Source organism: Trichomycterus rosablanca, chromosome 20, assembly GCF_030014385.1.
Source record: "Trichomycterus rosablanca isolate fTriRos1 chromosome 20, fTriRos1.hap1, whole genome shotgun sequence".
Taxonomy (NCBI): domain Eukaryota; kingdom Metazoa; phylum Chordata; class Actinopteri; order Siluriformes; family Trichomycteridae; genus Trichomycterus; species Trichomycterus rosablanca.
In genome coordinates this window covers 19156519-19182779 of record NC_086007.1, presented here as the reverse complement: position 1 = coordinate 19182779, position 26261 = coordinate 19156519, and the positions used below count along the sequence as shown (strand labels likewise).

At 40.1% G+C, this 26261-nt stretch overlaps 1 protein-coding gene across 1 annotated transcript; it reads right to left on the bottom strand.

Annotated features, from left to right (window-relative positions):
* Positions 1-3497: 3497 nt before the first annotated feature.
* On the bottom strand, positions 3498-24359 carry appbp2 (amyloid beta precursor protein (cytoplasmic tail) binding protein 2). Its single transcript, XM_063016555.1, has 13 exons — positions 24014-24359; positions 18566-18654; positions 14423-14574; positions 14205-14328; positions 11715-11883; positions 11541-11630; positions 11357-11424; positions 10241-10346; positions 10013-10137; positions 9533-9618; positions 9116-9306; positions 6440-6605; positions 3498-4540 (listed from the first exon to the last, which is right to left on the bottom strand). Exons 1-13 carry the CDS (start codon positions 24149-24151, stop codon positions 4278-4280), a joined length of 1767 nt encoding a protein of 588 aa, XP_062872625.1. The 5' UTR covers positions 24152-24359; the 3' UTR covers positions 3498-4277.
* Between the last annotated feature and the right edge of the window lie 1902 nt (positions 24360-26261).

Below are 26261 nucleotides of genomic sequence, written 5' to 3'. Positions count from 1 at the left end.
GAACAAGCGAATATTTGAATTATTTTGTAATTATATAGCAAGGGTTTGTATCTATAGCAAAAGAAACCCCTGACCTAAATGCTTGGGAAGTGATCTAATGTACTAACTCACCACTACCGAGATCCAAGATAGACATCTACATGGACAACGTCCAAACAGGGATTCTCCGTCGCTGCTGCGATTGCGGCCTCTGCTGGCGGACGAGGAAACAAAAAGGTGGTTGATCACAGACGACAATTTAGGCTCTTCATTCGAGACGTTGCGGTCTGTGAGACCCCGCCTCTAGCAGGTGGAAAAGAAGCGGTGGTCTTTGGTCACCCCACCTTCCTTCAGATATAGTCAATCATGGCTGTGTAGGTGCCCGGCCGACCAGTTGCACCACTCAGATTTTAACCGCAAATCTCAAAGTACGTTTAAAATGACTGAAAGCCTGAAAGGTTTAGGTTCTGTTCCCAGTACAAAATTGTGTGTTATATTGAACAAATGGCACAAGAAATAACATTCAAAGAGTGACATGATTGGCTATGTCTAAGGGTGGACAGGGTGAATTGATTCATCAATACTGCTGCAATTACGGCCTCTGTTGGCAGGTCAAAGGCGCAGAAAATAAGAGATCAGTCCGTGACTTTTAGTACGTGGCACGGCTCTCGGTGTGAAGCTCATCATCGACAGGTGAAATCAAAGCGTTGGCTATAACACACATATCGAAAATGGTCAGGGTAGGGGTCGGCAGCACTGAGGATGAAAATCCTTACTGAAAGCATAGGGGGACGGGGTCTAAGTTTAGACTAGTGTCCTCTGTTCACTTACAAATTCCACGTCCTCACGTACACACTCCAGATAAGTGCCGTTTCAAGATCAGATCATCCCACAAACAGCTAACTGGACATTTTTCCTATACCAAGGAAAAAAATTTTAAGGGCCGTTATTAAACGTTAATGCAAGCTTAGTTTAGATATAACTGCTGGGAAATTTAGACGCTGTTCACACTCCCAAACTGAGATCTAAATAAAACACAGGTGTAAAAACACACAGGATACATATAAACAGAACTGAGACCCATCCCAATAATTATAACACTCTAATCTTATTTCCTTTAGATGACTGGAATGGAATGAAGCAATCAGCCACTAATTGCCCTGTTCCATAATCAAATATGTAAAGACCACCTTTACATCAGACTGTGTAATTATAAAATATAAGGAAACAGCATAATGAGTAAAATCAATTAGGACAAACGTAATGAGGGACCTTGCCTGGTGTATGGTCACAAAAATAATGAGTTTACACTGAATTTATATAAATCTTTTTTATCAACAGCTTTATCCTGGTCAGGGTTGTGGCAGAGCACAAAGCAGGAACATCCCAGAAAGGATGCCAATCCATCGAACGACTTTGGTCACCCCACCTTCCCCCAGATATAGTCAATCATGCCTGTGTAGGTGCCCGGCTGTTTGTTTGTTTGTTTATTAGGATTTTAACGTCATGTTTTACACTTTGGTTACATTCATGACAGGAACGGTACTAACTCATTACACAAGGTTCATCAGTTTACTTAAGGTTATATCGAACACACTCGGGGGGGGGCATGCAAACTCCAGACAGATAGAACCCAGGACCCACTTAGCCACCGTGCCGCCCTGGTGCCTGGCTGACCAATAGCACTGCTTAGATTTGAACCCCGAATCTCAAAGTACGTTTAAAATGACAAGCTGTAAAGTTTACTATTGTTTGCTGTATTGAACAAATGGCACAAGAAATAACATTCGAAGAGTGAATTATGCAAGTTTAAATTTCAGCTCTGCTATCACCCGGAAGACAGCCTACACAGACATAATTAGCAATGTCCGAGGGAGGGCGGGGCAAAGGGATTCCTCATTACTGCTGTGATTATGGCAGCTCACTGTGTGAAGCTAATCATACTCTTTTTCTTCTTCCTCAGCTTTTGTCCCGTTTTTCGATTACGGGGTCGGCATCTTCCAGTTAGGGGTCGCCGGCGGGATTCGGCACAGTTTTTACGCCGGATGCCCTTCCTGAGACAACCCTCCCTATTCATCCGGGCTTGGGACCGGCACTACGATGCACTGGTTTGTGCATCTAGCGGCTAGGTATCTATAGGACAATTCAGTGTTTCCAATTAGCCTGGTGGCATGTTTTCGGACTGTGGGAGGAAACCGGAGCACCCGGAGGAAACCCACGCGGACATGGGGAGAACATGTGAAGCTCATCGTCGACAGGTGAAATCAAGGCGTTGGCTACAACACGTATGGAAGATGGTCAGGGTAGGGGTCGGCAGGACTGAGGAGTGATATAGCTGGGTAGTTGGATATGACGAGATGAAGGGGAAAATGCATAAACAGAAAAACTGGATCATTTCTTCAATAGACCACTGAAGTCGCGCGTCATTCTGTAGTCCTCGTTATGCCCATATTTGGAGACCCAAAAATTAACGGGGTACTCTAACGCATCCTGTGCTAAATAAACATGTTCAGAACCCTGTACGTTTTGTCCTGTGTACATTTTTCTCCTGTACATCGCTGGATCCTCTGAATTCTGAAGTTTTTAAAGGATCGTAATACTAATAATGCTACACGAAAGCTAATGCTACTGCTCATTAATTAGACGTCACTGAACTACACCAATCGAATTGCCGGAAAGAGCGGCCCGCTTTTGTTAAGTACAACCAAAGGCGTAACACCCGACCATCCTTGCTTTCTACTTTAATGTAGCTAGCTACTAAAAATATAAAGGAAAACTTGTGGATATCACTCCACTGTTACACTGGTGAATCGCGCTGCTTCGTGCGGTTACTTAAGAGGCTTATAAAAGAAAAATGTAAGAGGCTTCCAGTCTGGTGACGTCAATTCAGTGCGCAGTAGCATTAGCTTACATGTAGCAATATTCATATTTTGACTCTTTACCGACTTCATAATTCAGAGGATCCAGTGATAAGACAGAAGAATCTCCATAAAACAAAATGTAACAGCTCTGGAACATTTTTTATGACTACAGGATGCGAGAGAGGCAATTTGCGAAATCTTCATTCATTTTTCCCCATTCAAAATTTCTGTTAGACCCGGGTTACCAAATATGGGCATAACAACATGGCGTGGACTACAAAATGACGACACGACTTCAGTGGTCTATGAAGGGCCTTGCTTGGTTTTGGATTTCAAAATAAAAAGACACCCCATTTATAAAAAACAAGGATGAAGGTTCTAGGCCTAAAATACAAGAGTATAGTGCCATGATGGACAAGTTGCTCATCACCATGACATTGCTCAGTCTTAATCTACAAACAACTGGGTGCTCTGTAGCAGCGCCTACTCACATAGCCAGTTGCTGTAATCAGCTTTATTTCCATGAGCCTCATTAAAGCTGGAGCGAGTCGCACAACACACACGCGCACACACACACTCATTCAGTTCTATGTGTGTTGTGGGGCTGTTTGTGTAGTGAGTGGATGCATGTTCCGGTCTACTCTACTCACTCATAAGTGCAGTCATGGTCTCACCTTCGGTTTTAATCGGTAATTTTGGCTCATCCATTCACAATCATACATCTAACGGTTAGAGCACAGTTTGCATATTGGCTTTTTTAAAATGAAAATATGGCCAAACTAATATGCATGGATACACAAAACAGAAAATAACAAAATGTCCATGTAACTCAACAATCGTCCACTGGTCCATAAAATTCATTCCTTTCATTATTTTATGACGATGACAAAAAAAAGAAAACCAGTAATGGTAACACAAAGCTCCTCACACTCGCCGAACAGAACACACACACACGTGAAACTATTAATGCAGGGCTCTGCATTACACAAAAAAAGCGACAACCTTCTTAACTTTACTCAAGTGCCCGTGTCTGTGTCTGTTTCCAACAATGGTTTTAGTGCTTCGTTCTGTCCCAGGGCGTAGGCCGCACTTCCAGGATATGTGTACAGAGTACATTTCAGACATTGAAATGAGACAGAATCATAGCAGGCATTTACATGTCAATAAGTAACACTCGGTTTTGCGCCGTCTTTTTCGCGAGTCAGATAAATAGTCAGACCCCCTGAAGTCTAAGGATCCTGTGGAGGAAAGCGAGCTGCTTTTTTAAGGTTTATAAGAGTGTTGCGTGTACTGGAAAAAAATACCAAGACTTCTCCAGTATTCAGTACGGTAAACAGTTATGGTGCTAGCTGATGTGGTAGATTACTTCAGTTTAGGATCCGGTCCCTTTGGTTTGAATAAATCAAACGATAACGATGTGGAACGATGAGCTCCGGATTAGCCCATACAGGAGCGTCCTGCAATCTGGCTGTTTGATAACAGGAAGGACTGCACCACTTCGTTCGTGACCTGGGGGCTCGTGTTGACGTCCTCCAGAGCGTCTGCTACCGCGTACTGTCTGTCTCTCAATCGGTTCCAGTTGGTCAAGATGTTGTGGTATTCAAACACTTTCTCGAAGTTCCCCAGCGAGTTGTAAAGCTTGATCAGGCCTCTGTAATCGTACTCAAGTCCACTGTAGCCTTCTCCAAATAGCTTTTTACCTACATACACACACACAGCATAAATGTTGGAACTGTACTGTCTCAGATGTGTAAGAATTTATGTATAAATAAAACACTGTTAGAGATTTGACAGACTGTAAATAATGTTACATGCTGGGTCTGTCTGAAAACCTAGTATGCTGTAACTTATATAACAGATTATTTAGACGCATGACTTAGCGATTACGGCGATAACATCACCGCAGTTTTGATTAGTTAGTTAGTTAGTTAGTGTTCAGTTCATGTCTGCCATTTGACTTAGAGAAGTTATGTCTGTTGTCTATGTACAGTACAGGCCAAAAGTTTGGACACACCTTCTCATTCCTGTGGTTTTTCTTAATTTTTTTTTAAATTTTCTACATTGTAGATTAATACTAAAGACATCCAAACTATGAAGGAACACATATGGAATTATGTAGTAAACAAAAAAGTGTTAAACAAACCAGAATATGTTTTATATTTTAGATTCTTTAAAGTAGCCATCTTTTGCTTTAATGACAGATTTGCACACTCTTTGAAATTCTCAACCAGCTTTATTAGGTTTCCACCTGGAATGGTTTTCAATGAATGTTTGTGCCTTGTCTAGAGTGAATTTTTGGAATTTGTTGCTTTTTTAATGTGTTTGAGACCATCAGTTGGGTTGTGCAGAGGTAGAGTTGGTAAAATATAAAACATATTCTGGTTTGTTTAACACTTTTTGGTTCACTACATAATTCTTCATAGTTTGGATGTCTTCAGTATTAATCTACAATGTAGAAAATAAAAATAATCAAGAAAAAACATTGAAGAGAAGGTGTGTCCAAACTTTTGGCTGGTGTGTCCAAACTTTTGGCCTGTACTGTATGTTCATTTATATGTATTGCTTCAGTTTTGTTAATGACAGGAATTTTAGGAGTGTTCAGTTTTGATTACTAAGCTAACACAGTTTGCCTCAGGCCATTCAAACCCATGGGCTGAGGCAGCACGACCAGCTAGCATGCCAGCGATCATCTACCTCAGTGTACCGAAAAAGATCAAATGGTCACAGACAAGCCTGAATTTGCAAATGAATTACAGCTGTACATCTTTATACAAATTAAAAATCAACGACGGGCGCGCCCAGGTGGCGCAGCACACCAGCACCGAGTTTCTGAACTCCTCGGTGTTGCCACTGGTCGGCTGGGCGCCGTCTGGTGGGCATAATGTGTGGGTGGGTCTTCATACGCTGTGTACGCTGTGATTGGCGGAAGAGACGCCTGTGTAGAATGCAGGGGCGAGAGGAGAAGAGACGTGCTCTCCTCGGATGCAATCTGGTATCTCTTAGCAGCGGAAGACAAAAATTGAGTGCGCTAAATCAGGAGGAAAATGGGGAGAAAATGCATAAAAAAAAAAAAAAAAAGAGAATTTATTTATATTTATTTATTTATAGTTGCTCCACATTCGTCCAGCATATTTCGAATTTTTTGTGAGAAAAGAGTTGCGCTGCACTGAATGCTGGGATTGCCTAAGGCAGGGTTTTTCCCAACAGAGAAAAATTATAATAATTAAATGAACTCGTACATAAACACCCGCTTGTGGAGGCTTTATGTTACATCCTGTAAACCACAATGTGACCAGATTGTACAGAGAGAGAGAGAGAGATGTGGGTCACTTAAAAAATTTTTGAAAGACCCTGGCCTAAGGATGCACTGAATGCTCCCTTGGTAGTCAGTTTATAGCTTTGAAATAAGGCACCTTAGTAGGCAGCATTTAAGGCATCTAATAGGACAATGTAAAATGCAGTCCATGTAAAAAGCTCACTAGGTTTTCAGACAGACCCACAGTTTCTACCTAAAAGGGCAAACCATGCAGCTAACCTAAAAACCAAGAATGACCCATCATAAATCAATAACACAGACAGAAAGAGGTAAAGTGTTTCACCAATGGCAATGGAGCGGAGGTAGAGACGTTCAGCATCATCATACTGGTTCATGTCGTAGTTGTAAAGGGAGGCCAGGTGGCCCACAGACAGAGCTACCTCGTAGTCTTCCTGTCCTAGTAGTTGCTCTTTAATCTGGATGGCCTTGATGTGCATCTCCTCAGCCTCCTACAACAACAGCAACAACAAACAAACCCATAAGACAAACACAGACTGAAATTTTAATGTTAATAAGGACCAAATGTTCTACTTAAAATCAAGATCATCAATCTCAGCAGAGCAACCAACCTCGCACAGCGTATTTAAGAGAGGGAAGTTTAGAAGCAGTCTCTTTCCATTGCAATGTGTTCATTTGTTTGTTTGTTTTTATAAGGCCATTACATTACATTTGTGATATTTATGGCTGGAATCATTCTATGCTAGATTTGATTGGTCTTGTATTATGTGTTTTCAGTCTTATATTATTAAGAAAATTGAGGATTTTACTGCATTATCTTGAGTGAGGGTTTCTTTTAATGTTTAGAGCAGGGGTCCTCAAACTTTTTAAACAAAAGGCCAGATTACTGTTCTTCAGTGTTTCAGGGGGCCGGACCGCAGGTGAAATAGTAAACACACCCAAAAAAGCTATTTACTATGTATACTGGATGTATTGTCTGTGCTTTGTATAATTGTAGTTCATAATGATAAGGCAGAAATGTTATTTATTTTAATAATTTCCATTATCCTTCCTCATACAGTGTTTCCTTAAAAAAATCAGTGTGAACTGTGAGCCTACTTGTGCCTGACGAGAGTAAGCATCAGGTTCCATATTTGTTACTGCCAGTCATAATAGCTAATAAATGTTGATCAGTGAGTCTGGATCTGACTCAGACTCAAACTCAGCTTTATTGTCATTCAAAACCATGTACATGATTAGAACGAAATGCACTTACTCAGGTCTCGGTGCGTGTAAACATAATAATATATAAAATATAAATAGCAAGAAAACCAAGTTAAGTAAAAATAAAACTTAGGACTTAAAAAGACTAGAAGAAATAACTAAGATAGGAATTTTAAATATTTACATTTACATTCAAGTATTGCACAGGAATTACAGCAGCTTTATGTGGATCTAAAGTGCATGATTCGAACTATATCAGCAGAAAAAGGCAGAACCAGGTCACAGGTGTTTAAGGTAACTGGTGAATAGACAGTACATGAGGGGTGGAGCAATTTAGCAGTCTGACTGCATCCGGTTGGAGATTTAAGGTGTTTCAACTTCGAAAAAGTCTGCTCACAGATGCAGATGCTCCCGAAAACGGTAGTTACTTTGAGTGCATGTTTTAATGAGATCGGGGAGCTCACAATGGAAAGAGAAGCATAAAAATTAAACAATGTGCTTGAGTTTTTATTTTGGATGCATAAATGCGTTGATCTCCGGGAGCAGGTCATTAAAACATTTCAAAACTCGCCCCGACTCAGCCGGCGGATCTCAGTAAAGCACATCTTCAGCTCAGACAAGAATTCCTGAAACTGCCTGTAGTTAAGAGCATTAGCTTTAATGAACTTAACACAGGACACGAGGATTTTCATAACGAAATCCCACTTAACTGCTTCGCAACACAGTTCAGTGGCTGCGGTCACTCATCTCTCTATTGATGCGCCAATCACTCCACTCATGCTTGGAGCGCCACACGTTGGATCGCTGCCGTATAATCTGCTGAGACTCCATGTGGCCATTTTTTGTTTCCTCTGTTATTTTTCCCCCCCGTTATAATACTGTGAGTTCGAAGATGAACAGTGGCCAGACAACATGTATTGCTGCTGTGGTTAAAGGGGCCGGTCAAATTAAAGCATCGGGCCGTATACGGCCCACGGGCCGTAGTTTGATGACCCCTGGTTTAGAGCATGTGTAGTATTTGTCTTGCTCTGTTGTACTTTAGGCATTCAGGCAGGATGCGTTTTATGGTGATGGGCGTCTGACATTCTTTGCATTGTGGGGTCTTCTCCTGCTATTAAGTGTTGGTGTGTCAATCTGAAATGGCCTGTTCTACATCTAGTGTAGATAACTTGGTCTGTATGTTTTCCATAATGTATTTTAGGTTTATTCCTGACACTGGGGTAAATCTCGTCTCCACTGTGATATGCAGTCTCCAGGACTGGTACAAGGGTCACACGGAGCAAAGCGTGTCTGTCTGTTCGCGATACGGCTATGTGTGAGAACTTCTGATCACTGGCCATTCTCTTTTTAAAAGAATGGGCACAAATTCCCACAGACATAATTCAAAGTCTTGTGAAAAAGTCTTATCAGAAGAGTGGCCGTTATAGCTAAAATGATCACATACGTCACTATTTTATTATAATTTGTTTATTTAAATGGGATGTCTAACAAGCTTCTAGTCAGGTGTCCAAATAATTTGTCTATTTGTCTAATTATTTATTTATTTGGATTTTATGGCCATGTTTAACATGTATGTTTAAGATAGTATGCTTCTGTCTGTTGGCTTTTTTATGGCTGCAAAATTCTTGCCATATTGTGTATATAGGTAGTATGTTTTTGTCTGCTTATTATTTAGTGTTGTCTTTAAATTTTGGGCTATTCTTTATTTTTATGGCTGTAAAATCTTGTCAAAGTGTGTATGTTTTTCATGGCTGATTAAAAATAAATAAATAAATACAATAAAAATCAAACTTGTTACCTTAAACTTGCGCATTGACTGGTAGAGGCGCCCCAGGTTGCCATAGTGTTTTGCCGTCTGGACGTTGAACTCGCCAAAGGCTTTTTTGGCAAGCTGGAGGGAGGACAGGTGCAGGTCATGTGCCTCTTGCAGGAGTCGCTCTTCTGTCTCTTTATTATGGCAGTCGATGGCAATCTCCTCTAGGATCAAGGCTAGTGAAAGGGATAGTACACAAAACTAGTCCATAAAGTGCAATTGCTGAACCTAATGGAGTGAACAAAGTGCTCGGTGTTTTCACGTACATCTGCCAACATGCCTGGGAAACAGCTGGGACCACAATTACTACAGCTAATGTGATATGTAATATAGTTTTGTGTTGACAAACAGACACTGGACTGTAAACGAGTGAATGAATAGTGCTGTGAGTGCTTCTCTCACCTTTGACTCTCTTGGAAGAAGCAAGTAGTAGATGATCCTCAGGGAGAATGTGAGTTATGATGTCTATGGCACGCTCTGCATGAAATCTAAACACAACAGCACGAGTCTTGAGTAAGACCACCAAGCTACATCACACTTCCATGAACAAAAAAAGCTTCCCCTTTCTGACAGAACACTGTAACTGGGTTAAAGACCAGGACAGTCTGTGTGCATGCTTCATAAACACGCACTATGAGCTACTAGATCAGAAATCCCCAAGGAACATTCCATGTCTTGAACAGTGTTTGTAAATAATTGTGTTTTTTCGCCAAAGCACCCAACATTTTGAGAAAAGCATTACACAGAATGAAATAGCACATTCTTACATGTTTCTCCTCTGACCTACCAAATATTTCTCAAACACTTTCACAACAACAGAGAACTGCAGAAAATATAAGATCATTGTACACAACAGGTCCAGAAGTGGAGCGGGTTACTCACAGTGCATTGCTGAATTTTCCAGAGCTGTACTGGTGCACATAAGAGGAGTATGCCAGGTCCTCGTGTGCCGTCGCCACATGGATATTTTTCCCTCCGAACACAGACTGCCGAATATCGAGTGCAGTCTAAAATCACACACAAAAAAACAACATCAATTTAACAACAAACCATGACTTCTTCTGCAAGTTCTGTTCTTTAAAACTGTTCATAAATTGATATTAAACCTACCTGATAAATGGCAACAGACTGACAGATATTATCCACGTTTAGTAGGTAAAATCCATAATCAAGCAGCGTATCGGAGTACTTTGGGTGCTTCTGTCCAAAATGTTCCCTGAAAAATGGACCCACATACCACACATGAACACCAATACACAAACTAGATTCCTCTTAAATACCTGAGCCATCAATTACGATTTTATTTGTACCCTCTCATTGACATAAAATGAAGATAACTTTTAAAGTAAATCTTATAGCATAAAAATGTACATTTTTTTTACATTACTTAGCATTACTTGATGGAGATGTAAACTGTATTAAATAACAATGGGCAACATGGGCTTGGATTCATAACAGCGGCATGACTAGTTTTTTATCACAATGCTGTCTGAAGTCTAAAAGCTCAGACAAATTCAGCATAGATCATACATCACATTCAACCAGCCTTGCCCCACACAAACTGTGATATCTCTAGAATCTTTTCACAATATTATTCACGGTAGACAGTGATAGACGTTACTTATTTGCAATTTTGCTCTGAGAAATGTTCTTTCTGAACTGAATACAACTCACAATATGGGTTGTATTCAGTGTGAGGAACTTATGTTTCCTTGCCATTACTGAGCCCTTGGTAGATGCTCCCTTTACACCCAATCATGACACCCTCTTACCAATTCACATACTCACTGTAGAACATTTAGAAACTTTTTACTTTTATTTTGCCCCATCCCAACTTGAGTAAGAGGGTCAGCCAAAACACTGTAATTTCTTTATATTTCTGTAAGTTACATGAAAGCTACAGTTACAAAAGTATACAATTACCAAAACACAGATTTTTGTTTTTATTGGGTTTTTTTTACAAAGTGTCCCAACTTTGGAAATAGGGTTTGTAATATTTCAGTGCATAACTGCATCATAAGTGTTGTAATGGTTCTTTGTAACTATTTAATTACAAAAAATCATTAGTTGCAGCCCTAAACAACAGCACATATTCTATTACCCTGTTATAGCTGTTATTAACTCAAATACTATTTTAACCGACCAATAAAGTGCATGCAAATCAGAAATCCAAATTAACTGGTAGACAAACCACAGGTCATCATTCCCTGAGCAAAAGTGACTCACCGTGCTAGAAATACTGCATGTTTTATCAGCTGTTCAGCTTTCCTGAACTCCCGTTTAACAACGCATGCCTGCAGGAGACATAACATAGAGACATAACTCAAATGCTGCTGCAGCTGTTTTTACATCACTCATATTTATAATTCAATTCAGTTGTGAATAAAAATAATTAGTGCTAAAGAATTACCTTAGAGGCTTGTCTTAGGACATCGACTACCACTTTTACTGGCAGGCCGACGGTGATCTCTTTCATGGCCTCTATACACCACCGGTATGCCTAAAAGACAAAGAAAAAGAAAGTGAAGCTACAACAGCCAGTTACCCATAGTTAAACATAATTCCTGAAAGTCCAGGTCCTTACCTCATCATAGTGGCTTTTAGCGAAAAGCAGAGCACAAAGTTCTCCGTAAAGCGCAGCCTTGTTTGCATGGTGTCCATGTTTGGCTAGTTTGTCCATGTAAGACTGGGCTAGTTTGAAGGTCTCCTCTCCGAGGTGATATTTGCAGTTGCCATTGCGTACGTGCAGCAACCTGACCGAATACAAACATTATGAACAAACAAGAATAGGTGGACACAATAATATACTTCAAGTAGGGCTGGGCGATTTTCACGATTAATTCGGTTAATTCGCATGAACGCTTTTACCCGATGTTAGAAATGTGACAATCGCGATTGTTTACATACTTTATCTTTTAATTAAAATACCAACATGTCACGAGGCAGAAACTGACCAGACGCTCACGGAATATACAGGGGTTGGACAATGAAACTGAAACACCTGTCATTTTAGTGTGGGAGGTTTCATGGCTAAATTGGACCAGTCTGGTGTCCAATCTTCATTAATTGCACATTGCACCAGTAAGAGCAGAGTGTGAAGGTTCAATTAGCAGGGTAAGAGCACAGTTTTGCTCAAAATATTGCAATGCACACAACATTATGGGTGACATACCAGAGTTCAAAAGAGGACAAATTGTTGGTGCACGTCTTGCTGGCGCATCTGTGACCAAGACAGCAAGTCTTTGTGATGTATCAAGAGACACGGTATCCAGGGTAATGTCAGCATACCACCAAGAAGGACAAACCACATCCAACAGGATTAACTGTGGACGCAAGAGGAAGCTGTCTGAAAGGGATGTTCGGGTGCTAACCCGGATTGTATCCAAAAAACATAAAACCACGGCTGCCCAAATCACGGCAGAATTAAATGTGCACCTCAACTTTCCTGTTTCCACCAGAACTGTCCGTCGGGAGCTCCACAGGGTCAATATACACGGCCGGGCTGCTATAGCCAAACCTTTGGTCACTCGTGCCAATGCCAAACGTCGGTTTCAATGGTGCAAGGAGCGCAAATCTTGGGTTGTGGACAAAGTGAAACATGTATTGTTCTCTGATGAGTCCACCTTTACTGTTTTCCCCACATCCGGGAGAGTTACGGTGTGGAGAAGCCTCAAAGAAGCGTACCACCCAGACTGTTGCATGCCCAGAGTGAAGCATGGGGGTGGATCAGTGATGGTTTGGGCTGCCATATCATGGCATTCCCTTGGCCCAATACTTGTGCTAGATGGGCGCGTCACTGCCAAGGACTACCGAACCATTCTGGAGGACCATGTGCATCCAATGGTTCAAACATTGTATCCTGAAGGCGGTGCCGTGTATCAGGATGACAATGCACCAATACACACAGCAAGACTGGTGAAAGATTGGTTTGATGAACATGAAAGTGAAGTTGAACATCTCCCATGGCCTGCACAGTCACCAGATCTAAATATTATTGAGCCACTTTGGGGTGTTTTGGAGAAGCGAGTCAGGAAACGTTTTCCTCCACCAGCATCACGTAGTGACCTGGCCACTATCCTGCAAGAAGAATGGCTTAAAATCCCTCTGACCACTGTGCAGGACTTGTATATGTCATTTCCAAGACGAATTGACGCTGTATTGGCCGCAAAAGGAGGCCCTACATCATACTAATAAATTATTATGGTCTAAAACCAGGTGTTTCAGTTTCATTGTCCAACCCCTGTAAATCAGGGAAAGTTTTATATCAAAAGGGCAAAAACAGTGTACAAAATCAGGTAGAGTCCAAAACCAGCGAAAACTAAAACAGTAAACTCAAACACGATCGGCAAAACGAGACACACAAACAGAGTTCAAATAAGATTCATTGAATCAAACACAACCGAACTGAATCACAACTCCGGAGCAGATGAGCCCGATCAGGATTGACTGACCGGGGACATGTGCTAGTCACGTGACAGTCCGTGGGAGCATGGGAATTGTAGTCTATATTGTTAGAAGCAGCACTTGCCCCCTCCATCCACCCCGCAGAGTCACAAGAGGACAAAATCAAAGCTGAGCAGAGTGACTACTTGATGCCCTCCCCCCAGCCTAGATACTGATACAGACTCACTTCACAGGCTTGTGTTCCTTTTAAGAAACCTGTAAAGAACTTTTTGTAGTTTTGCACTTTTCCTAATGTAAGGAGGTTCTGCTGCACAATATTTAAAGTAAGAGTTGTTTGTGAGCTATTCTTATAAAAGATATCGCTAATTAAGATTTCTATTTTGTTTTAATTATTGTTATATCGTTATAAAGTTTGAGTCTCTTGAAATGATCATTATAGGTGGTGCTGTTCCTATTTTTCACTTCTGCAGTCTTTTAAATTAAAAAGCAAAAAGAAATTTGAGTCTTTTTTCAATTGCATTATACAAGAACAAAAAAATCGAAATCGTAATCGACAGTCGGTAATAATTTTAAAATAATCGAGATTTTTATTTTTTGCAAAATCGCCCAGCCCTAACTTTAAGTTAATTACAATTTAAATTCTTAAATCAATAACTACACTCAGCCTCACCTCACACAGCACTCCAACGCACGATACCAGTGCAGAACCTCATCGTGTAGCATGCACAGCTGGAGGCAGGAAAGAAAGACTTTCTCTGCATCTCCATACCAGCCAGCATCTGACAGAAAGCCACCTGACAGGAAGAGAGAGCAGTTGCTACCAGTTTTAGTCTCACAAACAGTACAAACCAGGTCAAACAACAATCAGACAAGTGAAAAGCTGCTGACCTAAAACAAAGCCAAACTGAATGGCTTTCTCTTTAACGTGAGCATCTGACTCTGCGATGTACGAGCATCTACGGCTGAAGGAGTTGGCCAGGATTGAAGCCACTTTCACACCGTGATCCATTAGTGCCTGGAAACAGTGGTGCAAGAGATGCCTAGAAGGAGACAAGAAAAAAACATAATTATGTTATTAAAAAGATACTTGTATTTATAGTGACTTGTCCAGGAACAAGCTCATATGACAAAGTAACAAAAAACTAACATGAACAACTAAAACAATTTTTCATTGGTGTTAAATATACAGTTGCAATCAGAAATATTTAAAAAGATATCATGGTAATATGTATAGACTGTAATGAAAACTCACAACAAGAATTCTCCGGAAACAGAGAAAGAATGTTTAGTGATAAAATTGTCAAATTTGAGTTCTTTTGAAATTGTAATTTAAGTTTAAATGTAATGTATTTATTTATTTATTAGGATTTTAACATCATGTTTTACACACTTGGTATGAGTAATGGTAGTTACTCATTACACAAGATTGATCAGTTCACAAGTTTAATGTCAAACCCAGTCATGGACAATTTAGTATCTCCAATTAACCTAACTGCATGTCTTTGGACTGTGAGAGGAAACCAGAGCGCCAGAAAGAAACCCACACAGACACAGGGAGATCATGCAAACTCCACACAGAAAGGACCCGGACCGCCCAACCTGGTGATCGAACCAAGAACCTTCTTGCTGTGAGGCGACAGTGCTACACAAATGTCCATGTGCACTATTATCCAATCCCGATCATCAGTGCTCTTCAGTACTGCTTTCTTTAAATCCCACTTATAATTTGTCCCAGTGCACATCAGGTCATCCTTTAAGTCCTCTGCTGTAATGGAGAGTTTTTGTCTAGTTATACACAATACGTTTGGAACTTCCAGACAATACTCCCGTCTGTTGGAATGTTCAAGGTCACTGAAATCTTCTTACACTCATTGCCCTCATTGCATTTTAATACAATGAAATAATCTCCTCTTATAGTATTTGTTACAGCTTCTTAGTCTTCAGCATGGTTGCAACACACTTTGAATGCAATCTCTGGGGGTGTTTAATTCAACATATCACAAATAAAGCAAATTAAGTTCCCAGTGGTTTAATTATGTTGTAATACAATATTTGCTCAAACAGACCATCAGTCGGTTTTAAGATCAGCAATACTGGTGGGATATGTTGGGGTGGAACAACTGTAGTGCAAAACAGAAGCCACTGCTGCAAAACCTGCACCTTGAGACCTCAATGGAGTTTGAATGTTTGATTTGAATTGATGTTTGAAGGAAACCGACGAGGCATTTAACCCAACACGACTGGACCTATTGTCAAGCACAGTGGTGGTGGTATAATGATCTGGGGCTGTTTTGCCGTCATTGGAAATAACGCATTAGAGAAAGTGGATTAAATATCAGACTACCCTGCATGTCTTGGACACCGTTGGGAATTCTAGTGATCCAAAACATGCACAAAGCTGCTTTTGGAATGGCAAAATCAGGCAAAAATAAGGCTTATGGAATTACCCAACCACAATCCAAGCAAGAATATGTGAACTGTATTGGTGTGTTACCAGATATTGTGTACCTCTGCTTATGTGCATACATAGGTCACTGAATACATACTGTAATACATACATGCACACGTCCATACATTTTCTATATATTGCCTGTATATAGTCTTATAGTTTCTATATTTTTCATGTTTAATGTATACATTGCCTGTATACTGTATTTATACCAGAGAGATACCATCAGCCAGAACCAACTTCCTTGTGTGTATCTACATACTTGGCCAATAAATCTGATTCTGAAAAGTCCAGATTAGTTAAAAATTCTAGTTGTGCGAGTTGTGCTAATAGCTTGTCAAGTTATTAAAAATGATTTGATTGCAATTTAAAGAGCTAGGAAACATTCAAGCAAGTATGGTATGTGCTGTACGTTGATTTCCGTAAATACTGGGGTATAAAGTTAAAATGTGCTTAAAAGACACAAAGAGAATAGCATGGTGCATGAAGTAAATCATTATGAAACATTTGTGTATATTATTCAAATGTGCTGTGTTAGCACATGGAAAAGCTCTGTGTGGAACCTGGCAAAGCAAGTATAAGCCGCTTCAAGCTGAACACATGATACTTTTCAACTTTCTTTATGCCCATTCTGAGTTGCTCACTTTGTCACTTGCCTTTTTTTTTTAATTATTGGGTATGTAACTACTCATTTGGGCACACGCCAAGTCTAGCTGACTGACAGTCTAGACAAGTGGTTTGTAAAATGCATAATACAAGAGCAAATCATAACCTACCCTCCACCTACAAAACTGTACTCTTTTTTTCTGTTGCATTTTCCCCCAATCTACAGTAGTTGTATCCAATCATCTGATCGCATTTCACTTCTTCTACATCTACATAGGGCAAGCCGTAGCCTAGTGGTTAAGGCGCAGGACTTGTAATCCAAAGGTTGCTGGTTCAAGCACCACCACTGCTAGGTTGCTGCTGTTGTGCCCCTGAGCAAGGCCCTTAACCCTCAGTTGCTCAGACTGTATACTGTAACTGTAATGTAAGACGCTTTGGATAAAAGGCGCCTGCTAAATGTACATCTGCAGACTCATACAGGTTCATATGGAGATCACACACCAGGGCTCTAGACTAACTTTTTGCACTGGTTGCACTGGTGCGCCTAACTTTTTTTCTTAGGTGCACCAGCACAAAAGTTAGGTGCACCCAAATTTTCGACCGCATCGCATTTAACACAGCAGTTTTACAGGTTCACTTTTCTTTTTTTTAAATCACTGTCCACACAGGCAATATTGACTTGTAAATAACTAACATTCTGGTCAACATGGCCTTGTCTGATGATCTGTTTGCTACTGCCTGCCACTGAAAGGCAGTGGGGAGAGGGGACACTTGGGCAGTGCATTTATCGCGGCATGTAATGTGTTTTATAGATGCATTGGGCTTTTTCAGCCTTTCAATTCGAAATGTATTAGAACCAGTCACAAATATACTATTGCCGGCCATGGTCTTCCCATGCTCTTTACAGTTAATATACTGTAGTAATTATACAGTTAATACAGTTAATTATAGTATTATAGACTAATTATAGCACACTTATAAAAATTATAAAAGAGTAAATGTGTATGTATGTGTGTATATCTATTTATGTGTGTGTGTATATTTAAAATTATATGTATATGTTTGTGTGTGTGTATGGGGCTCTAGAGTGTTAGAGTGTAATCTTAAATGCAGTGCATTATATTATCGGCTTTACTGCATCTTTTACACAGATTCCCAAAATCGCTTGCGGTGCACTCACTGCGTATTTTGACTACATGTATTGTAATATATTATGGTCTTTTAGTTATTTTTATATTTTACTTAACGAAAATATTGTCGTGTTTTTACTTTCACTATCGCCACACTTTACCGCTAGCATTAGCCCCTTGCTACTGTAGAGGGTCGGCTCACCTAGCCGCTGTCCGGTGGGGATGCTGCGGGTCTTTTGCTGTGCGGTGGTGGAGGTGTGGGAATAAAGGCACACGACAGGGTCGAGTCACTTTAACTGTTTAGTCAGGACTTCAGTGAGCGTTACAACACTTTACACCGCCGAGCTCCAGAACCCGAACTTTCATTCTGGGGACATCCGGCGAGTCTCATATACAAAACTAAACTTACGGCAGAACGTCCGAACGCACATGTAGAAACCTGGTGCTGCATTCTGATTGGCTGAGCTGAATGTCGCTCACATATCACCGCTACAATAATGTCCCGCCCTTCGCTATCTCTGATTGGTTTAGACCATGTTATTGGCCTAATGTGTGTCTGTTGTTTTTTTTTTTTCCCTCGGATGCCTGGTCGCACCGGTGCGACCTGAGATTTTTTTTAGTCGCACCATTGAGAAATTAGGTCGCATGTGCGACCAAATTGGTCGCACTCTAGAGCCCTGCACACCCTTCTCCACTATCCCCCCAACTCATTGTGCGGGCGCCATTAATTAGCCAGCAGATATCAAAATTGCAGCAGTTATGAGGAATCCTCTCTGACACTCACCACCCTCAGACAAGCCAATGCTTGTCCGTAATATCTGAATGCTGTGTCTATGTGTCAAATACCTTTTGTCAGAGGCTCGCAGGACTTTAGCGAAGACTTCAAGCTCACAGAACTCTCCCCCCAACTGGCAAAGCCGGCCTTGCTGGTAAAGCTGAAAAAAAAAAAAAAAAGAAATGCAAAACTGATAAGTCGATGCCCTGTGGCACAAAGCAGACAACTGGCCCTTTCCCTTGGGAAAGTAATGTAACCAGAAACTAGAGGGAGGAACAAAAAGGCTACTTAGAAACAGAAACACAATGACAATATGTATCTTGTGCAACAGTATTCACGCCTATCTCTCTGCTCCAATTTCAAGATAGTCTTTATGACACCCTGCCCAAAAAGATGTGGATTAAAAACTGTAAAAAAGGTGACACAATCCATGGGGGGAGTAAGTTTAGAGTTTTAGAGGACTTTAATAAGAGTTTAAGAAGTCTCTTGGCTCACCGTACAGTATATTGCAAATTATTATAATGATAGTATATCACTACAATACAAACTATAGACCAATTTAGTCCACATTAAGAATTTGTTGACACTAAACATGACCGCAAATACAGTTAGATTTGTTCTATTATGAAATATCATGGTGGAGGATATGGCAAGAAATACCACAAAGGTCTCTGGAATTCACATAATGACCATTTGGCAGATTTCTGCTCTAACCAGAAGTATGTTTACATCCTAGTTTGGAGTGATTCTGAACAAAGAGGGTAACAAAAACAAGAATTACACCAAATTGGCAAAATGTGCAAAGCAGGATATGGAAGTAAAAGCTTACAAGACAGCCATCTGCAATGTACTAGCTTTATGGATAACAGAACAGTATTTAACCCTTTGATGCACAAGCTAAGCAAACCCCTTCTAATGCACAACATGGATCAAAAGTAGTGATCGACCGATATGGGTTTTTTAATGGCCGATGCCGATACCGATATTTAGACGAAAGAAGTGGCCGATGGCCGATATATAAAGCCGATTATACCATTTTTTTACAACTAAAAAATACAATAATAATAATAATAATAATAAAACAAAACAGAATTAATGATCTTAAATAAACATTTATTTATCACTGTATATTCTTGTTTGCTCTTTTGGCCGTTCAAAAAATTAAATAAAAAAAATAAAAACTTTAAATAAAATACAAATTATTTCAAAGGTTTCAGTGCACTTAACATACACAAGCAGATAGCAGTATCTTTTTGTTTTTAAGAATGAACAAACATGCTTAAACCTCCAGGCTGGAGGATTACAGTCCTTGTTCTTGTGCATTCACTGATGTCTGCCTGGAGAGTGGCAAAATGGACACACGGGGCGCTCTAACAACAGCCAGACCAATGACTGTATACAGTCACTGAGCTGACGGAGGCAATGTTTAAATATCAGCCTTGTGCGCACATATATCGGCCGATGCCGATTATCTAAAAAATGCCAAAAATCGGCCCGATTAATCGGCCGGCCGATTAATCGGTCGATCACTAGTCAAAAGTGACCCATATTCATCCATTCAAGAATATTTTCATATGCACATTTGTCAGTTATTCATGTATTTGCTGTCTTAGCTAATAAAAGCTATCTATACTAGAATATGTAAACAGCTAGCAAGCAAATAGTATTGGACATATTCAAGATTCAAGAGCCTAATCTTTGGTTGTCTTTCAAAAGATCAGTAGATATGTTTTTGACTACAAACACTTACAAATCAGTAGTTTCTGTCAGATTCCATAGTGAATACATAAGGGTCATTTTTGACCCATGTTGTGCATTAGAAGGGTAGTGATACAAAAATGATTTTTATTAAAAAAAGTAAAAAATATAAAACTGAAATAAGGATTTGTGATGATCAAAAACAAGTTAATTGAGGAACTCATGGAAGCTTGAATGACAAAATTAATTTATTGCAAAGATGTAGAAAATAAAAACTCAGTTGGGTCACTTTTGACCCAGGTTGTGCATCAAAGGGTTAATTACATAATTAATATTTTTATTAGGCTATTTTATTTTAACTCTGTCAATACTGTAAACATCACACTGTTTGAACTGCTTGTTTGAATCGTAAGTAAGTGTGAAATGCCCGGCAGCATTAAGGAATTTGTGATCTGTTCACTATGAAATTAAACTAAACTTCTATGATCGAAAAGCTGACAGTTTTAGGCTTGTTTTACTGTTTGCAAGATAGTTATCCAAGACAGACATATTGACCATCTGGTGGGCAGCTAGGGTGTGGCATCACACTCCCATGTTGAACTAAATATGCAAAATCTATGTAAACATTGTTAAATATCTGACATGGATAAGTTAAGAGTTAAGTGACACAGCTAAAATCCTCTAGAATAGTATACGGGACATTGCATCACTACCGGTTTACATCCTAAAATAGTTATTTGTGCCAAAGTGTCATGAGTGTCAGTGTCTATTTTTCTGCTCAGAAATGTAAGAACAAAACCAAACTGACATGACATACTTGCAAAGCCCTGCAAACAATTCATGTTTATTTTAAATGCAGCCAAGAAATATCTACCTAATAATCTACCTTCTTTACTAATTTCTCTGATATGACAGTTACATAAAGCAGCTGTTTACAGCAAACTTCACAGTAAACAATCTACCATATCACGGTATAACCAGTGAACTGAAATGTTTACCTGTGAACAGAGTCTATCAGATGGTTAATTTTGCTCTCTCACACATCCCTGTACTGAATATTTATTATAAACATCGCTATTAGGGAAGTTCTTGGTAGTTATCTAGTAAGAAGCAGGTTTTCCTCCTCAGAAATTGAGCAATATTTATTTATTTATTAGGATTTTAACGTCATGTTTTACACTTTGGTTACATTCATGACAGAATCAGTAGTTACTCATTACACAAGATTTATCAGTTCACAAGTTTAATTTCAAACACAGTCATGGACAATTTTGTATCTCCTATTCACGTCACTTGCATGTCTTTGGACTGTGGGAGGAAACCGGAGCTCCCAGAGGAAACCCACGCAGACACGGGGAGAACATGCAAAGTCCACAAGAAACTGAGCAATATGACATGTAATACCTGAACACTGTCACTATGCAATGCATTTCAGCTATTATGTATAAATAGCAGTGTAACTTATTAATTTATTTTGAATAATTTTACTTAAAGATTACAGAAGTTCATTTAGTGCAATTTAGGGCTGAAACGATTCCTCCAGAAACTCGAGTAATTCGATTACTAAAAATTATTGATTAAAATTTTTCGCATCGAGGCATCGTTTAATCCATACATTTATATACAGCTCACGGTGCTTCGCACTTTTGCACAACGCGTTCACGCTGTGGTCAGGTGACGTGAAGAAGCCGAGGGCTGCGTCCGAAATCTCACACTTAAACATTGCTTAACAGGACTTAATCCGGGTACTTTTCACGTACAGTTCGATGAATACTACGCTTTTTGGACACGCTCGCCGCTCATCGCGTACTGTTCAGTATAGAAGTGCGATTTAGGACGCGGCCGAGATTTGATGGCGCGGACTACAGAATGGAGAGAGAAAAAAGTGAGGGGCGAACAGACGAGACTGGACAGAGAAAACCACAGAAGGTTTGGGATCATTTTAAGCTGGAAAAAATGTATTAAAAAATATTAAAACTTTATGTTATGTAGTTGAAACCTTTAGTTCTAAAAGTTGCACAAATTAGAGGTAATGTTCATGTATTATTGTTTATTATTATTTATGCCTTAGTTTTAGGTTGCCTGTATACATTATAAAAGTATTTGATTTATTTTTGATGTATTTGTTTTTGCATATCAAAATGTTCTCTTTAAACTGTCCTGTACACAAGAAATAAAAATGTACAGTTTGTTTTGAGAGACACGTCTTATTTAATCTTATACGTATTTATTTTTGCTCTTTATTAAAGCAAAAGTATTTCTTATCCGATTACTCGATTAATCGCTGGAATAATCGATAGAATACTCGATTACAAAATTAATCGATAGTTGCAGCCCTAGTGCAACTATCTGTGTCACTATGCAATGCATTTCGGCTATTACGTATAAATAGCAGTGTAACTTATTAATTTATTTTGAATAATTTCACTTAAAGATTACAGAAGTTTATTTGGTGCAATTTAGGGCTGAAACGATTCCTGCAGAAATTTGATTACTAAAAATTCGCGATTCAAATTTTTTGCATCGAGACATCGTTTAATCCATACATTTATATACAGCTCACGGTGTGCAATTTTTATACATCACTTGATTATACAATTTTCGATAAAAAATATACACTATATGATAATTTTTTTATAAAATTTTTATACATCACAGCATACAGTGAGCAACAATGGAGTTACTGGTGCACTGGCAGCCCTAGGCAGAGTAATGTATTGGGATATCAATAGCATACTGTTATACAGCAGATATTATTGTACATTCATGAATAAGTAAGTTCTTGTGTATCATGACAACAATGAAAAGTCATGTAACCGTTATTTGATTTATGCTATACCATATTACTGAACCTTTGTTTTGAAAGTTAACTTCGATGTTTGTTTGTTTGTTCGTTTATTAGGATTACATTCATGACAGAAACGGTAGTTACTCAATACACAAGGTTCATACATTCACAAGGTTATATCGAACAGTCATGGACAATTTTGTATCTCCAATTCACCTCACTTGCATGTCTTTGGACTGTGGGAGGAAACCGGAGCACCCGGAGGAAACCCACGCAGAACGGGGGGGGGGGGGGGGGGGGGGGGGGCATGCAAACTCCACACAGAAAGGACCAGGACCGCCCCACCTGGAGATCGAACCCAGGACCTTCTTGCTGTAAGGCGACAGTGATACCCACTTAGCCACCTTAACTTTAATGTAAACTTGTCATGTCAATACGCCTCTTTGCGATGGTTGCCTGCACAGATGGGTGAGCTTTCCCCAACGCCCTCTGTCTCAACATCTACATTGAGTTTGACGTCTACATGATCAATAATAATAGTGATCTATTACGTTTGCACTGTAATTGACGTGAATCTTACACATTTATAACTGTAGCAGCAATGACAGCAGTTTGGTCGTTAGTGATCAGTGGCTCAATCTGTGCATCCTAACCTACACACTACGCACTAAATAGTATGCGCGCCATTGCTAAATGTACACTAATTTGACACACTAATTAGTACGCTAGTATGCTGTTTGAGATACAGCCTGACACTAGGTAGCGAAGTGAAGTTACCAAATTAACCTAACATTACAACCGAAATGCAGAAAGCCAGTTAATTATATAAGCTTATATTTTCTTATAAATTAAACATATATTTTATAAACAAAGTTGCGCTGAATTAACTAATAAGTATTGCTGTAGCTAGCTGACGTTAGCTAATCCTGCAAATCAAACGAACGTTAACACAGACTCTCAAGCTAGGCTAATAATGTTAGCTAGTAAAATTATTCAAGTGTTTAATGGCAGTTCATGAACAGCTCGTGTTTACCTTGTAATAAACATCGAATTGTATATTTTCTGGAAGAGAGCGGATGTCTCGGCGCGCTCGACTGTAATTATCCACTACAGCTGATATAGCGGTGTTGTACAGAGTCTCAGGGATCCACTCCAGCTCCACAGCGGCCATGTTGTTTTCCTTCTCCAATATCCAGCTACAGCCCCCCTTTTCACTCGCCCTTCCTATGCTACCTTATTAAGGTAAAACTTGCTCCTCTGTCGCTCCTCATACACCTGAGTTCTCCGAAAACACAGGGCGAATAGAACCAGAGCGCTGTCCTTGTTGTTTTGATGGTGAACGCGTTAGAATATCATGTTTAAAATCTCTTCTGTCTGGATGGTTCACTCACTGCACCCAAGCATTTATTAAACTCTACGTGATGACGTACAGCAGCGGAACGTCATCCGCAGCTTAAACTCCTCCCACAAAACCTACATTTACTCTGCTGCGCCCGTGCTAGCTCAGAGCTAAGTCTGTTACATTTCATACTGGATGTACACTATATTGCCAAAAGTATTCACTCACCCATCCAAATCATGGAATTCAGGTGTTCCGATCACTTCCATGGCCACAGTTGTATAAAACCAAGCACCTAGGCATGCAGACTGCTTCTACAAACATTTGTAAAAGAATGTCAGCTCAGTGATAGGATGCCACCTGTGCAACAAGTCCGGTCGTGAAATTTCCTCGCTACTAAATATTCCACGGTCGACTGTCAGTGCTATTATAACAAAGTGGAAGCGATCGGGAACGACAGCAACTCGGCCACGAAGTGGTAGCCACGTAAAATGACAGAGCGGGGTCGGCGGATGCTGAGGCGCATAGTGCGCCGAGGTCGCCGACTTTCTGCAGAGTCGATCGCTACAGACCTCCAAACTTCATGTGGCCTTCAGATTAGCTGAAGAACTGTGCGTAGAGAGCTTCATGGAATGGGTTTCCATGGCCGAGCAGCCGCATCCAAGCCTTACATCACCAAGCGCAACGCAAAGCGTCGGATGCAGTGGTGTAAAGCACGCCACTACTGGACTCTAGAGCAGTGGAGACGTGTTCTCTGGAGTGACGGATCACGCTTCTCCGTCTGGCAATCCGATGAATGAGTCTGGGTTTGGCGGTTGCCAGGAGAACGGTTCTTGTCTGACTGCATTGTGCCGAGTGTAGAGTTTGGTGGAGGGGGGATTATGGTGTGGGGGTGTTTTTCAGGAGTTGGGCTCGGGCCCTTTAGTTCCAGTGAAAGGAACTCTTAATGCTTCAGCATAGCAAGAGATTTTGGACAATTTCATGCTCTCCAAGTTTGTTCTAACATGACTGCGCACCAGTGCACAAAGCAAGCTCCATAAAGACATGGATGAGCGAGTTTAGTGGAAGAACTTGACTGTCCTGACTTCAACCCGATAGAACACCTTTGTAATGAACTAGAGCGGAGACTGTGAGCCAGGCCTTCTCGTCCAACATCAGTGTCTGACCTCACAAATGCGCTTCTGGAAGAACGGTCAAAAATTCCCATAAACACACTCCTAAACCTTGTGGAAAGCCTTCCCGGAAGAGTTGAAGCTGTTATAGCTGCAAAGGGTGGGCCGACATCATATTAAACCCTATAGATTAAGAATGGGACATCACTCAAGTTCATATGCGTGTGAAGGCAGACGAGCGAATACTTTTGGCAATATAGTGTATGATGGTGTGTTATCATGATGTTTTAATTAAAATTACATGAAATGTACACCACAGTTAATGTCCAGTATTATTGTATAGTTTTGTTCTTAGACTGTTATGTATGTACTGGATAATCAATAGTGCAAAGGTCAACGGACAGGACCACAAAAGATTCAAACATTGTTGTTGATGCGGATCTCACTGAAGACCAAGGTGAGGAAGATCCCACCACCAGTTCACCAGAAGTAAACCAACTGCATCAACTAAAATCAGGTAGAACGAAGATTATATATCTTCATCATGGGTTCATCAAATTGTTTAATGAGCAAGAACACTATGTTTTGTCATCCTTGCTGAAAGCATAAGAATAATAACATAACCCATGTCAAGGGGGATCATGAAACTGATCTCTGCCAGTTCAAGACTTTAATAGCATTAGCAAAACAACCTGTAGCTGGTGCAAAGAACAGCTATTGCCATGAATTGTATGACCAGCTGGACATGGCATTAGGAGCAAAATGATGTAACACATGGACAAAGTTTGTCAAATTGGCCCAAAACATTGTGTCCCTCGACTGCCCACCAA

Coding starts and splice junctions, on each gene's coding strand:
- appbp2 (XM_063016555.1), bottom strand. CDS start 24,151: ATGGCCGCTGTGGAGCTGGAGTGGATCCCTGAGACTCTGTACAACACC. Junction 18,655..24,013: donor AATTCGATGTTTATTACAAG/GTAAACACGAGC, acceptor TTTTTTTTTCAG/CTTTACCAGCAAGGCCGGCT. Junction 11,425..11,540: donor TCCTAAGACAAGCCTCTAAG/GTAATTCTTTAG, acceptor TGTCTCCTGCAG/GCATGCGTTGTTAAACGGGA.